This window comes from Pelodiscus sinensis, chromosome 19 (genome assembly GCF_049634645.1).
Source record: "Pelodiscus sinensis isolate JC-2024 chromosome 19, ASM4963464v1, whole genome shotgun sequence".
NCBI classification, from domain to species: Eukaryota; Metazoa; Chordata; order Testudines; family Trionychidae; genus Pelodiscus; species Pelodiscus sinensis.
This window is the reverse complement of record NC_134729.1, coordinates 22259563-22272734: the sequence shown is the minus strand read 5'-3', so window position 1 is coordinate 22272734 and position 13172 is coordinate 22259563. Positions and strand designations below refer to the sequence as shown.

The 13172-nt window shown below is 53.9% G+C and overlaps 1 protein-coding gene across 1 annotated transcript in view; it reads right to left on the bottom strand.

Annotated features, from left to right (window-relative positions):
* ANKRD24 (ankyrin repeat domain 24) overlaps positions 1-10945 on the bottom strand; it is a 31811-nt gene extending 20866 nt beyond the window's left edge. Inside the window, exons 1-4 of the mRNA XM_075903017.1 lie at positions 10794-10945; positions 6606-6736; positions 5821-5909; positions 3641-3705 (exon numbers count right to left, since the gene is read on the bottom strand). Coding sequence (XP_075759132.1) covers positions 3641-3705; positions 5821-5909; positions 6606-6736; positions 10794-10859 — 351 coding nt within the window. The 5' untranslated portion in view covers positions 10860-10945. The remainder of the gene's footprint in view (positions 1-3640; positions 3706-5820; positions 5910-6605; positions 6737-10793) is intronic.
* Positions 10946-13172: the final 2227 nt, after the last annotated feature.

Below are 13172 nucleotides of genomic sequence, written 5' to 3'. Positions count from 1 at the left end.
TCATCTAGTCTGACCCCCTGCACAGTGCAGGCCACAGAATCTCACCCACCCCTCTTAGAATAATCCTCTCACCTATCTCTCAGATATTGAAGCCTTCAAATACTTTAAGGCTCCAAGATGCAGAGAGTCCTCCAGCTGTGATCTGTGCCCCATGCTACAGAGGAAGGCGAAAAACCTCCAAGGCCTCTGCCAATCTACCCTGGAGGAAAAGTCCTTCCCGACCCCAAATATGGTGATCAGCTAAACCCTGAGCATGTGGGCAAGACTCACCAGCCAGACACCCAGAAAGTTCTCTATAGTAACTCCCATCATCCCTCCATTGACCTATTTCCCACTGATAATGAATGGTCAATTAGTTACCAAGATCATGTTATTTCATCAAACCACCCCCTTATCACAGAATCATAGAACTGGAAGAGACCCCAGAAGGTCGTCAAGTCCAGCCCCCCGCTTTAGGCAGGACCAATCCCATCCCATCATTGTTGGGATCTGTAAAATGAATAGGGGCCTGGGATAGTGGGAAGGAGTTCCGCCACAGTACGCATTACCCTTGAACATGCTCTTTCCCTTCGTTTTTGCTTCCTAGAAAAATAGATAAGCGTGCCGCAGCTCTTCTTTGTTGTGTTTTTTACCGACCCTCACTGGTGCTGCATAAATATTTCAGGGTTACTTTTCTTGTAATCTCTGTAACCTGCTGATTCAGAAAGTTTGTAGCATAGGAAAGTGTTAATTTAATTAGAGAGTTTGTAAGTAGTAATCAGGGGTGGGTATAATAATATTAATTGCCTGCTTATTAATATTCATAAGGCTTTAAGAAAAGTAGTGATAGACGTGTGCATGAACATACTAAAATAGATGAAAAAGTGTGATTGGTGCCAATTTGTTGCCACTCGGATTGTGCTGAATGTCCGAGGTAAAAGTGAATGGCGATAAAGAAGTTCTGTTTACCCCATCTGCTCCCGGGTCGCCTGTTTCTTCTCTAAGAACCATGTTCCCCATATGAGAAGTGGATAAACTCCCTTTCCCCACTTTTACTCTCAACTACACTCCAGTGCCTTCCCCTCATTCATAGGCACAGCTGCTTGGAGGTGACACCTTTAGCAAATCTTGGGCTGGTTCAGCAATGTACTATCTGAAAGTCACCCACAAAAGGAAGGTTATCTGGCCAGGATCAAGGTTCCCTTTCTGGGCAGTTGCCTGCACTGTAATGCTAAGCAACAGACTCCTGCTGAGTCCAATCATTCAGAGCTGGGTTCCATAGGGGAGGCAGAAGAGAGAGGCTGAGGGGTGGGATGTATTGACCTATACTCTGTCTTGCCGGCCTATTCATGCAATAACCTCTGGAGCAGACCAAACAGACCAGGGGGCCACCAGACAGATCTGGTCAGAAAATGGGATTCCCCCCCCCCAGGAAAAATGTTGATTTTTTTTTTAACCAAAAATGTGCACACTGAAAGGTTTTGGTTGAAAAACTGAACAGTTTCAAATGCTGCCATGATGCGTCACGGACATTGTAGTTTGGGTGCCCAGGCTCGCATTCTCCTCTATAGGTAGGACTCCCTGGCCAGACTACAACTCCCATAATGCTCTTTGGTCTCCCTTCTGGGAGAGGGGAAGCAGATGCATCATGGGAGTTCCCACAGTGCATTAAGGGAGACCTATTTGGCCAAGGAACTCATGCTGTAGAGAGTACGGACATGACGCAACTGAACTACAACTCCCACGAGGCACTGTGGCAGTACATCCCTATCAAAATATTTTGGTTTTTGAAGGATTCCGGGTTTTTTACACACACAAAAACCCAAACATTTTTTCCCTAGGAAGCAGACACGTTTCACAGAACACTGGGTCAAAATCCCAATTTTCCACTGACCAAGAGTTTAGATGGAAACCGTCTGACCAGGCCTATGGGGATTTCACTTGCAGATGGCAAAATGCCAACCTCCTCCTTGGCAAAGTAGGTTGTGAAGACCAGGACTTTAACAGGATTCAAGAAAGAACTAGATACATTCATGGGGGTTAGGTCCATCAACACTTATTAGCCAGGACGGGTAGAAATGGTACCATTAGCCTCTGTCAGAGCTGGGAATGAGTGACAGGGGAGGGATTGCTTGATGATTCCCTGTTCTGTTCACTCCCTCTGGGGCTTCTGGCGTTGGCCGCTGTCGGAAGACAGGACCCTGGGCTAGATGGACCTTTGTTCTGACCTAGCCTGGCCGTTCTTATAACCCTGCTTAGGTTGTTCCTTAGACTTAAAGAATCCTGTACACCCAGGATCTTCTGCAAGTGAACCCTAAGAGGGCTGAAGCCTGCTACTTTCTCCCCAAGCTCCCTGTACCCCCCAACCCTTCTCCAGCCCTTGGTGCTTCAGCACCAAGAATGGACAACACATTTACGACGGACCTTCCTCCCCCATCACGCTTTATGAAATGGATTTACGGCCACGAATGCACATCGCTCAAAAGTGCTTTGTAACCCTTCAACCTTTATGTTATAATCCGCTGGGATTATGTTTATGGTTTTTAAATGTGTGAATGAGAGCCAGCATGGGTGTTAGTCATCAAAACATTGAAGGTAATCGTTAAACAATCTCTTTTGTCCTTTAAGTCTTAGCAGTGGTTGGTCTGGGGAAGTCACCTTCACCCCAACCGGTCAGGTAACTTCCCATGCAAAAAGGGAATCTTTAAAAACAATAGGGCTGTGTCTACATTGGCATCCCTTTCCGGAAAAGGGATGCTAATGAGACACTTCGGAATTGCAAAGAAGGAATAAGGGATCTTCCGGAGAAGGGCTTATTTTTCGGAGAATCACGTCTACACTGGCGCTTTTCTCCAGCAAAAACCCCGAGCCGGAAAAAAGCGGCAGCCATGTAAATGCAAATGCTGCGGGGGATATATAAATCCCCCGCGGATTTGCAATTCCGAAGTGTCTCATTAGCATCCCTTTTCCGGAAAGGGGTGCCAATGTAGACACAGCCTAGGAAAGGAGAAGTCTTTGGCTGGGACACCCAAGGCAGGGGGAAAGAAGATGGCTCTGGTCTGCAAGGCTTGGCCAGGAAAGAACCAGTTTTAGGGTGAGTTCGCAGTTAAGTTTGTACTGAAGTTTCGGTGTAGAAGTACTAAACGTTTTCTGTTATTTTGAGTTTGTAATCTAGTTTGCTCTGCCTGTTCTCACTTCTTGCCTCTTAAACCCTACTGCTTGTACTTAATAAAATCACTTTTGTTTCCCATCTGACCCAATGTAAATAATTATTACCCGGGGGAGCAATCGGTGTGTGCATTCCCCCTTTTGTTATTAAAAGGGGTTTACCCAAATAATTGGGGGGGGTTGATCCCATTTGGGGAGTTGTATCCCAGGAAGCTGGGCCCAAAACTGCATTTTCCTCAGACCTGAAGTGATTCAGTATTGGCACTGCTTCTGCGGGGGGAGGGGAAGAGGGTGTGATTCTCAGCTCTGTGCCTTGGCTGGGGGAGACCAGGGAGCTGGCCCGGCAGGACAGGGTGACGAGAAGCCCCAGAGAGCAAAAAGGAGGGTGGCAGTGCAGTTGTCAGACCCCCAGGAATCACCCCAAGGGGTCATCTGTGACCTTCACCCCGTCACAACTTTCCTCTGCTCCGACTGCTCCTGCCTGCTGCCTTACCTGCAACAGTTTGCTCACGCACTGTGGGTGGCCGTGTTTTGCCGCCAGGTGGAGCGCATTGTACCCTGGGAAGAGACAGACTGGCAGGTCAGGATGTGACAGTAGTGATGGTGATACTGTACACATGCACCCAGGGAAATTAAAAAAAAATCGTCAGCATTAAGCAATTTACTCTCAACCCGTCCCTACGTAAGGCAGGTCATCAATATCCCTAGATCACATCACCCACCACCAAACTGCAGCTTTCTCTGGGGCAGGACACAACAGATCCCTGAATCACTATGTGGTGGCTTGAGTAAGGGGGACTCCTCTATCCAGTAAGAACTGTACAAGAAAAGCAGGAAGGCAATGTAATTTACCAAACTGAAATGTGACTAGGAATCGAGGGGTAGCTCATAGACTCATAGACTTTAAGGTCAGAAGGGACCATTATGATCATCTAGTCTGACCCCCTGCACAGTGCAGGCCACAGAATCTCACCCACCCCTCTTAGAATAATCCTCTCACCTATCTCTCAGATATTGAAGCCTTCAAATACTTTAAGGCCCCAAGATGCAGAGAGTCCTCCAGCTGTGATCTGTGCCCCATGCTACAGAGGAAGGCAAAAAACCTCCAGGGCCTCTGCCAATCTACCCTGGAGGAAAATTCCTTCCCGACCCCAAATATGGCGATCAGCTAAACCCTGAGCATGTGGGCAAGACTCATCAGCCAGACACCCAGAAAGGTCTCTATAGTAACTCCTATCATCCCTCCATTGACCTATTTCCCACTGATAATGAATGGTCAATTAGTTACCAAGATCATGTTATCTCATCAAACCAGCTCTCCTAGTGTAATAAAAAGCACCATGGACGTCAGATCTGGAATCATCCATACGTGGTCAGGAGCCAAATGACAGCAAACCCAGCTGCACGGCGCCCGCTAGCACCCAACTTTATATCAGCTTGGGAAAAAAACGCTCACCACTCACAGAATCACCAACATCCCTTTCCTGATACATCCCAGTGCCCACGGAGGTCTCCCATCCAAAGCGCAAACTGACCACACCTTGCTTAGCTTGTGAAACTCAACAAAAGCCCAGCACAAACAGGCTGCAGGATTTCAGGGGAGTGGCCCCTGTCGTGTAAAACAGAGGTGGGGAACCTAAGGCCCGGGGGCCAAATGCGGCCCCCAGCTTGCCTGGATCTGGCCCCTGAGGCTGAGGTCCTGCTTCCCCAGCATTGGGGAACCTGTTCTAGCACTCCAGTCCCCCCACCCTGCCATCTCCCCATGGGGCTGGAGCACACAAATCGACTAGCCTAGGGCCCCCCAAGCTCTGGCATGTGAGGGGTACGTGGGGAGTGTCTTTCTCCTTCTCAGTTGGGGGCCATGTCCGTTTTTGCTTCTCATGTGTGTGCAGCTCCGACTGATTTTTCGGTGGGTCAGCGGCCCCCGACCCAAAAAAAGGTTCCCCACCCCTGGTGTAAAATATTACGACCATTTTTATTTTGAATCTGAAACAGAGAGCACCTGTGGGGCCTCCTCCTAGGAACACAACAGCACACACTCATATTTGGGAACAGTCAGTACCAGACATGCCTGCTACACACCACGGCCAGAACCTCGTCCGCAATTAACAAGCGAGTGATGATGCTTCTCCGCCCAGGACTGGGCTCCTGCACTAACCATTCAGGTTAGGACTGTGGGAGAATACAGGATCCCGACACCGGGCCAAGTTCTGACCGACACAAGCTTTTTCATCCCCCCGTTAGCCCGTGCTCTGCTCAAGCCCCCAGGGGAGTTTTTAAAGTAAGAAAGCTGAGCGGCTTTGCCACCTTCTTTCTAAGGATCACCAAGATTATCCATCGGCTGTGTCAGAGATTACAGGGATTTGGAGCCGTCCGCTCCTTTTGTGCCGGGGGAGGCTGGTGAACGACCAGGAGAACAATGAAGACGGGACTACACTTGGATGTCAGAGGAGCCTGCCACCCTGCGAATTAGAGGGGGCTCCTGGAATGGGTTTGATCCTATGGTTGGGAAACACAGAAAATGAGAGCGGGCAGAGATCTCTTAGGTCCCATTTCACTCACGCCCCGTGGGCAACACAGGAGTGGTCCCTGCAGGATGCTTTGTCCTTAATGGCTCAAGTCAATGCCCCACCGCCACGTCATGTCAGAGCGGAGTTGGACTGTGCTGCCTACCCGAGCGGTCTGTGACCAGGGGGTCGGCTCCATGAGCGAGCATCACCTCCAGGCAGTCCACGGTCCCCCTCATTGCAGCCAGGTGGAACCTGTGGCACAAGCGGGCAGCCCGTCACCATTCATCCTCCAAAGACCCCTCCCGCCACCACCCGGAGGCTGCTTGAAAGGCTAGAGTGCGAGAAGCTTCTGTATTTACAAGAAATCCTTAACCAACTCCCCCAAGCGCCTTACTAATCTGTTCCTTTGCCAAGCTCTTCCCTGGTTTGTTTTTGTCGGGTGGTCAGTACTCTTGGCCGCACCCACGGGTTTGTTACCACACAGCAGGGTTGGTCAACCTGTGGCTCTTCCCCCCCCCCCCGAAAGTGCAGCTTGCAAAGCCGCCCCAGTGCCCCTGAAAACGGCCCCCACCTCCCGGCTCTCTGGGGCAGGGGAGCCATCTGGTGCGGCCATTCAAAATGGGGGCAACTGCTGGGAGCATTTTTTTTTTTGCTCAACAACTCTGGGGAGGCTTCCTTTTTTGCTCAACAACTTTGCCCCGGCTCTTCGTACTGTATCCACTGCTATTTTGGCTCTTTGTCCAGAATGGGTTGGCCATCCCTGCCATACGGACACTTGTGGGAAGCAAAGCAGGTGTGAGAGCAGCCTGGGGGTTGCTCTCGTGTACACCACAGCCCCGGCAGGCCCTATGCTAGGGAGGGGAGTATAGCAGTACCTTAAAGCTATCACCCCAAGCCCAGGGATGGGGAACAGAGACTCTGGTCTAGGCATTTGAGCAGGGGACTCACGCAGATTTGCCTTCCGAGTCCAGTTTGGTGGGGACCAGGCCCTTGCGCAGGAGCAAAGATGACACCTTCTCGGGGTCATTGTAGTCCACAGCTTGTAGAAGCTTCTCATCATTCTTACCCCAGTCCTGGCTCTGAAACCCAAACAGAAGCAAAATCAGGGACTTTGGAGCCCTACCCCAGCCCACCAGAAGGGGAAGGGGAAAGGCTACATCTAACAGAGGCAGTGGGATGCTAACCTGGGACCTAGGAAACTCTTGCTTCAATTCCCTGCTGCGCCACAGATTCCTTGTGTGACCTTGGGTGTGTCACTTAGATCCTCCTGCTAGGCACTTACATACCTTGGAGGCTTTGGGCTTTAACCTCTCTGGGCATCAGCTCGCCATCCAGGCACTGAGATAACAGCACTGTTCTGCCAGAGAGGGATGCCGTGAGGACAGATACATTGACTCACAGACTACAGGAATGGGGCAAGGGAGCGCCATGGACAGGCAGATCACTGCCTAAATGTCTTAGCCATCGTCAGATCTTGGGAGGGAAGTGAGACCCCTGGCAAGGAGATGTCCCCACGCTCTGCACGCAGGATACTTTCCACTGTGCATAGAAATGGAAAACACCCATTGGTCCAATTCCTTCAACTTAGGCAGGGCTGCACCCTATATTTTCGCATGCTTCATCCCATCCAATTTGAAAGTGGGCCCCTTTCAATGGGGATAATATTCCACAATCTTAGGCCGTTTTCCTGCTACTTACCCTACGGCTGTGTCTACACTGGCCACTTATTCCGGAAAATCAGCCACTTTTCCGGAATAACTTGCCAGCTGTCTACACTGGCCCCTTGAATTTCCGGAAAAGCACTGACGATCTACTGTAAGAAATCAGCCGCTTTTCCGGAAATACTATGCTGCTCCCGTTCGGGCAAAAGTCCTTTTTCTGGAAAACTGTTCCGGAAAAGGGCCAGTGTAGACAGCACAGCAGTGTTTTCCACAAAAAAGCCCCGATCGCGAAAATGATGATCGGGGCTTTTTTGCGGAAAAACGCGTCTAGATTGGCCACAGATGCTTTTCCGGAAAAAGTGCTTTTCCGGAAAAGCATCCTGCCAATGTAGACGCGCTTTTTCCAGAAATACTTATAACGGAAAACTGTTCCGTTTTAAGCATTTCCGGAAAAGGGTGCCAGTGTAGACGTAGCCGACATGTTCTTCATTTCATCCAGTTCCCCCTAGCGCTTTTGCCACCTTCTGCCAAGCTTGATAATTCTGCTCTTTCCTTGATATTTATGCCCTTCACTATGGGGTGTGTGTGTTTTCAAGGAGTGCCCCGATACTATGGTGATGGGCCAGGTAAGAAACCAAATAAATAGAACACCACAGAGGCAAAACTCCCCTGGACCTCAGCATCAGGCTCAGATCCACTTAGTCAAACGAGACAAATTTGGGTCATCGTTGCTAGCAGGGACCAGTGATTTTGGGTGCTGCAGCCCCGCTCCACACATAACACCCAGGTCATCCTCGGTCTGGTCTACGCTAGGAAGTGAGATTGGGAGTTATGTTGCTGTTGGGTGTGAAATATTCACACCTCTGAGCGACACAGGTAAACTCACCTAACCTCTTATGCAGACAGCGCTATGTTGATGGGTGAATTCTCCCAGCCATCTAGCTCCTGCCTTTCAGGAAGGTGGAACCCCCGTGCTGACAAGAGAGCCCCTCCCCTCAGCCTAGGGGTGTGAAAAATTCACCCTTCACACAGCTGGAGCCTGATTTTCAGAGCTGCCCAGCACCCTGTCGCCAAACCTGTCTGGAGCGCAGAAGGCAGCCAACAACTGCGAAGTTACTGGGTTGTGAGAGGTCTTTACAGATCGTAGTTGCAAACGTATAACAGTGGTTGCAACAGTGATCTGTAAAGACACCCCAAGCCACCCCCTCGCTGCTCTTCTCTTGCTCGGGGCTGGGCTGGCAACATGGTTCCTGGGAATCCCAGCTGATGTCAGGCTTTGATCTCGGGGCCTGCCGGAGACGTTTTCCTGGCTTTCGAATGGCTTTGCATTTTACTTCCCTGTAAAATGCTGAAAAGCCCCTGGTCTGCCTTGCAACCTGCCGCCGACACCAGGAACCAAGAGAGCTGGACTCGACCCAAAAGTCAAAGGAGATTTTGTGGGAACATGTGACTTTCCACTGGGTCCCGCCTGTGCCACCAGATTAAAAATCGCCTCCGTGGGGCTCGCCAGTCACTGGACGCTTGTTTCCCTATAGCCAAGATGCAGCTGCTGGTCCCCATTCAGGTCCTGAACCTGCAAAGACCTAGGGGCTTGCATACGACACTGCGTGCGCACAAACCTTCGCAGAGTCAGGGTCTATTCACCGTCCCATCGGAGCCCTGGGACTCCACATTTGCTCTCCCCGGGAACTGAAATGCTGGGGTGCAGGCTTAATTCACTGACACTGGGCACCGGGGGAGGGAAAGCATCGAGGCTCCTAATTGAATCCAGAGACCGGCTGCCTATGAAGGACAATTCGGCTGCAGTAAAAATGGGAGTCACCTTTAGAGAGCTGGGAATGTCATCTCTCCCCACAGCCCGGTTCCTACTACTCACAGGGCCCATATTGCCACTAGCCAGGCCAGCTCCGAGCACCCTGCATAGCAGCGACCACACTGGCCCTGATGGGTGCTGAGCCCTGCAGTTCATCCAGGAGCCAGGCAGCTGGCTCCCCTCGGGCGCAGGTCCCATGGTCCTTAAGGATCCCATTCACTCGCGCTCACACTGAAGCCAGAAGCCTAGAGTCACCCGTGGGCAGGTAGATGGGTGCAGGGCATGAGGTGCGGGGAGAGCAGCCTCCCAGGGATGAGAAGGTTGCTGACGGTATAACCTGTGCTCCCCCTCCCCGGCTCAGACAGGGAGCCTAGGCCAGGGCACCAGCTGATAGGGTGGGCAGGCGAGGGACGTTCAGGTGTTATAGCAGGGAGGGGTCCCCCGATAATGCCATCCCCGAGCCAGAACCCACAGGCCCCCAGTCCCTGACACAGGCAGGGGCAAGGGCTCATGCCAGGGGGCAGCAGGTGTGGGGAGAAGGGCAGCAGGTGCAGCTCTGGCCCAGGGGCTGGAGGTGGAGGAGGTGCAGGGAAGGGAGGAGAACTGGGGCAGGCGGAGGAGCTGGGGTGAGGGCAGAGGCAAACCAGGCAGCGAGGGCAGGCTGTGTCGTAGGCCACCCGGGAGGTGATTCCCAGCAGGAGGTGGATGGGGGAGAGGCTGCTGGGCAGAGAGAGGAGCAGCACAGAGAAGAGAAGAGGAAGCACCCACCTGGCAAGGGCAACAGGAGGGACATGCCCGGCCTCGGGAGCAGGGGGTGCAGTGCAGGGAGGGCAAGTGCACTGTCGGGGCGAGGGGGGGGGGGGACATATTCTCCCTGCAGAGGGAGGAAGCAGGAGCACAGGGGCACTCTAGGAAGCGAGGAGGCAGGGGGTGCATGGGCAGCTCGCATGGGGGGGCAGAAGTGCCTGGGCAGTTCAGCTGGGCGCAGGCACAGGCTGCCCAAGGGAGGGGGACAGGGGCAACCTGGCTGGGGGCAGGGGCAGCTCAGCCGGGGAGGTGGGGGCAGGAGAATCCCAGCCAGGAAACTGGGGGGCAGGAGCAGCTAGGGGGCCGGCCGGCTGGAGTCGGGGACAGCCCAGCCAGGAACCTGGGGGCAGAGGGAGCTGGTGGGGGGGGCCAGCCCGACCAGGGAGCTGGGGGGCAGGAGCAGCGGGGGGGCAGGGGGCTGCGGGAGGGGGGGCTGCCCGGCCAGGGAGCTGGGGGGCAGGAGCAGTGGGGGGGCAGGGGGCTGCGGGAGGGGGGGCAGCCCGGCCAGGGAGCTGGGGGGCAGGAGCAGCGGGGGGGCAGGGGGCTGCGGGTGGGGGGACCAGCCCGGCCAGGGAGCTGGGGGGCAGGAGCAGCGGGGGGGCAGGGGGCTGCGGGGGGGGGGACCAGCCCGGCCAGGGAGCTGGGGGGCAGGAGCAGCGGGGGGGCAGGGGGCTGCGGGAGGGGGGCAGCCGGGCCAGGGAGCTGGGGGGCAGGAGCAGCAGGGGGCTGCGGGAGGGGGGGCCGCCCGGCCAGGGAGCTGGGGGGCAGGAGCAGCGGGGGGCAGGGAGCTGGGGGCGGGGGCAGGGCCAGCCCGGCGCTGCAGATGCCCAGGCGGAGCCGGGCTCCGGGACGTACCGCGAAGGAGGCGGCCGCGCACAGGCAGATCTGCTTCATGGTGCCCAGGAGCGGCCGCCCGCCCATCCGGCCGCCTGCCCGAGGAGCCCGGCGGGGACGCTCCGCAGCGGCCGGGGCCCGGGGCCGCCGCCCCTCCGTGCCGGGCTCCGGCGGCAGCTTCAATGAATCACGCCGAGGACCCGCCTCCCTCCCGCGGCCGGCGCCTGCCCCCTGCCTGCGGAGAGCGCCGGGCGGAGCGGCGCCGCGTGCTGAGTCCCCAAGCCGGGGGCAGAGACCTCTCCAGGCCAGGGGGTGCGGACCCCGGGCGCCGGGACCCCCAAAGTCGGGGAGCAGAGACCCCCAAACCAGAGCAGCCTGGCCGCTCCTCCCCCCCCCCATTCAAGGGGCTAGTGGCCCCACAGGATGCTCACCCCCTACTGTGGGCCATTGTACCGACCGCCTCTGGCCCTGAGGACACTGGTCCCTGTTTCCATGTGGCGCTGAATAAGGCCAGAAGTCTGGGTGCCTACTTTGGAGGGATACAGGTCCTGGGACCAGGCTGAGGCGGGAAAGATACCCCTGACATGATAGAAATGTAGCCGTGTTAGTCTGGGGTAGCTGAAGCAAAATGCAGGACAATGTAGCACTTTAAAGACTAACAAGATGGTTTATTAGATGATGAGCTTTCGTGGGCCAGACCCACTTCCTCAGATCAAATAGTGGAAGAAAATAGTCACAACCATAGATACCAAAGGATACAATTTAAAAAAATGAACACATATGAAAAGGACAAATCACATTTCAGAACAGACAGGATCTGGTGAGCAAAGGGTTATGCTCAGCTCAGCTGGTCCTTGCAGAGATGCCCTGGGCAAGGATGGTGCATTCCTTGCCAGGAAGGAGGTCGGGGGAGAAGGCCTGTGGGAAGACCGGGCTTTCTGTCCGGAGCCACACGGCCTGTCAGGAACATTGCCACAGTGCCTAGTACGCTGTACCCCTGTAATCTCTAGAGCTACCAAGCCGTACGTATCTTTATCCGTTTTATAGACTAGGGGAAACTGAGGCACCGAGCTGCTAGGGTATTTCTAGAGGCACACCGTGAGTCAAGGACAGGGTTGAGACGATGCACCAGAAGTCCTGGCTCCCAGGGATGTGCAGACTGCTTCCACTATGCTATGCCGCTTGGGAATTTTGAATTAGGCACACTGCATGCACGAAACTCAATGTGGAGTCCTGCCTTCCTCCTGCTGGTTGCTAAATAATTGAAGAGTGTTGATTTTCTGTCTCCTCCACTTAATTCCGCCCCCAGGGAAACCTGACCCTCTTGGCTCGGTGGATCCGGAAACCTGAGTGAGAGAACTCAGAGCTGCTGCCTCACCTATGTCCCAGCAAGCCAGCCACCCTGTTCTGTTGGACTGACCCCTGCAGCTGCAGCTGGAGAGCTCTCAGGGGCCGGTGGTCTCTACATAACCATCCTGAGCAGCTTGGGATTACAGGAAGAGCCAACTTAACTGCATGTCTCACTGACCAGTGAGTGCCCATTGCTATCCAGAATACTTGACCATGCAATTTCCTTGAGTGAATGCCACACAACATCCCCAAGCCCGCAGCTGGCTGTGCCAGGCAGAAGGATCTGTCCATGCAGAGTCGGCTGTAGCATTGAAGCCTAAAATCCTAGAGCTGGAAGAGACCTCAGGAGTCATCAAGTCCAGCCCCCTGCCCAAGGCAGGACCAATCCCAACTAAATCAACCCAGCCAGGGCTTTGTGAATAGCCATCAGAACTTTCTTGCGCAAGAGTGTCCATGCAGTGTGTCTCTTGCACAAAAGCACATTGCTTTTGCAATACACTTTTGAGGTGTGGACGTGCTTTTGATTTCTTCCACAGAAAGCTTCTGGCACAAAAACCCTGCCTTCTTGACAAAGCCTGAGTCAAGAAGTTGGCTCTTTCAAGAGGGGATCTAGAAATTGGGCTGAGAACTTTAGAGGGAGGAATGCTAGGAAGAGCCAACCCAGGGCAAAAGGCATGATCTAAGTTTTGTTGTGCTGTTAATAGCTTTTTGCTAATAAAGCCAAATCTCAGGGAGCGTGTACCTTTGGATGCTACACTGCAGGTGACCTTTGTAGAGCGGATTGGAGAAGAAACCTGCTCACGTGACATTAGTTAGTTGTGGGGTCTTTTTCTCAAGTTCCTGTCACTCCTTGCTCTTTTGTAGCCTCTACCCAGCCCTCCCTGGCTCTCGTGAGTTTCTTACTATCTCTTCACTTTTGTTTCCTGCTCACCTTTCTCGATCCTTTGTTTCCTCTCTGGTTTATTTCACCCTCCCCTTGCCCCCATGTGAAAATGGGGAACGTGGACTGAGGCAGGTCTACACTAAAGAGTTAGGTTGACCCAGCCAGGT